General features: G+C 33.6%; 1 protein-coding gene across 1 annotated transcript in view; it reads right to left on the minus strand.

The window, feature by feature from the left end:
- Positions 1-2,500, minus strand: part of LOC144977763 (uncharacterized) — a 16,321-nt gene that overhangs the window by 6,790 nt on the left and 7,031 nt on the right. The window contains exon 3 of the mRNA XM_078923154.1: positions 1,349-1,468. Within this exon, the coding sequence (XP_078779280.1) occupies positions 1,349-1,468 (120 nt within the window). The remainder of the gene's footprint in view (positions 1-1,348; positions 1,469-2,500) is intronic.

The raw sequence follows: 2,500 nt of genomic DNA on the forward strand, positions 1-2,500 counted from the left end.
CCAACTTGCTTTCTGTCTTTGTCTTGGAATGAGATTACTTGGTTTTGTCCTGTTCCTGGCCGGTTGAGAGGGAAACAGTCAAATGTATAGTTAGTTTTGGGAGATGATATCTTTTTTGCTTTCAAATCATCTCTCTGTTATGTATTGTTTTTCTATTTTTTGTTTTATTTCTTTTTTAGTTGTTTTTTTTAACATATGATTTGTAAACTTTTGAGTGTATTTCTTTTAGTGGGATCTTGTGCTGGTGACTGGGTGAAACATTTAGGTCATCTCAAACTAAGTACACTGATGGTGTGTTCTTGGAATCTGCCTCTGTTCCCTATTTGAACAATTTCCCCTTTGTCTTACTTTTTCCTCAAGTCACTTTAATTTTACATCAACAATGTTTTTACTATCCGATTTTCTTCCTTTTTACTGGCGCTGATATGACCTAAATGTGTTGCAAGCGCCGTAAAACCCTTAAAAACAAAAAAACAAACAATGTCAACCAGCTCCTTGTTATTTTTTTCGACAATCACTTTACTGATTTCAACATGCTCAATCATACTATAGATAGAACGAAGTTGACGTCACTCAGGTCTTTGTTATTGCTTTTTGCCATCCGCGTTTCTGAGTAATTCTCACTAAACGGTATTAACCAGACTATAAACGTTCAAGGTTACACATAGATTTGTGTGTTGGTCAGTAATGTTTCCGGATGGCAATGTTGTGAGTTTATTAGCCAAACGCACAGCATTTAGAATGAAGGAATTAAGTTCTTTTTTAATATTTTTACACAGCCATTTTACTGATTGGGTCTCATAAAAATATTATTTCAATCAGACTTTTAACGTTAAAAGTGATACACAGTTTTGTGTATTGGTACTTTTTATCGGGCTGGCGGATGCTGTAACTGTTTTACCTGCACGCATAGCATCAATAAAAATCTTGAAATTGAATAGTTTAGATTTCTTCAAAATATTTATTACCTTTTCAAAGTGGTTTTATCACACCAAAGATATTAGCGATGATATAGTAAATATCACCATGATCATTATCATCATTGTCATTGCTATAATCGTTTTTAGATCAATTATTATTATTATTATTATTATTATTATTATTATTATTATTATTATTATTATTATTATTATTATTATTATTATTATTATTATTATTATTATTATTATTATTATTATTATTATTATTATCGTCGACATCACCCTCATCATCATCATCATCATCATCATCATTATCATCATCATCATCATCATCATCATCATCATGATCATCATCATCATCATCACCATCGTCATCAACATTCTTTTGTCTAATAAATACCATAACCAAACCCGTCGTGACTACTTACGATGACATTTCGTCTTGTCTATCAGCACGAAGTCTTTGTTGCATTTACACTCCAAATTGTGCCAGCTGCTGTAACAGCGGTGATCGCAGCCCCCGTTGTCTATATCACACTGGTTTGCGTCTGATGTAAAAATAAATAAAATAATACACGGATAAAGACAATGTCAGAAAGTCGTTTAAGTCGTTTTAGATCACGAAGACTTTGCATGTACGCTCAAAATTGTGCCAGCCACTGTAATATCGATGATCGCAGCCCCCGTTGTCTAAATCACATTGATTTGCGTTTGTTGTAAAAAAAAATTAAAAATAACACACGTATATAGACAATGTCTCTGGTGTCATCCATTGCTTTCTTATTCTTTTCTCCTTCTTTGGAATATCCTTATTACCGAATTTTATGGTGTCTTTGAATATGTTCCATTTTATATCAATTTCTTCAATTGCATTTGCTTGTGAGAATTGTTCTTGTGATTCAATAAGTAGTTCATCATATCTGTTCGAAACAGAGACATTATATTTCTCCTGCAATTCTGATGACCATTTTAGACGATCGATGTCCAATTTTTCTAATATCTTTGGTTTTTTAATTTTCTTTAGCTTTAACGTCAGCTTTGCAATAAGTGGGTTATGGTCAGAATTGATATCAGCTCCCGGGTATGTTTGGCATGATTTTACACTGTTGCGAAACCTTTTCCTGATCATAATGTAATCTATTTGATTTCTACACCAGTCCCCTGGGCTTTTCCATGTGTATAATTTTCTCTTTGGTTTCTGGAAAAAGGTGTTGGTAACAATCAGCTCATTTTCAATGCAGAATTGAGCTAGTCTGTCTCCACGCTCGTTTCTAACCCCAAGTCCATATTGGCCAACCACGTCTCATGTCAGAACGTAAACAAATGAAGAACAAACCAGAGTATGAAGCGCTGAATAAGAAAATCCAACACAAATGTCGCATAGCAAAAGAAAATTGGCTTAACCACAAATGCAGGATGATCGAAATATTTGGCCTAGATGAAAAAGCAGCCCACGAGGAAATAAGACAAATTTCGGGCAAAAAACGCACCACTAACAACAATAACTGTATTTAAGACAAGAATGGTAAAATATTATTTGAGAAAGAGGATATAAAGGAAAGATGGTGTCAATACATTGG

The sequence above is a fragment of the Berghia stephanieae genome, chromosome 8, assembly GCF_034508935.2.
Source record: "Berghia stephanieae isolate SIO BIC M18660-M18661 chromosome 8, UCSD_Bste_1.3, whole genome shotgun sequence".
NCBI lineage: Eukaryota > Metazoa > Mollusca > Gastropoda > Nudibranchia > Aeolidiidae > Berghia > Berghia stephanieae.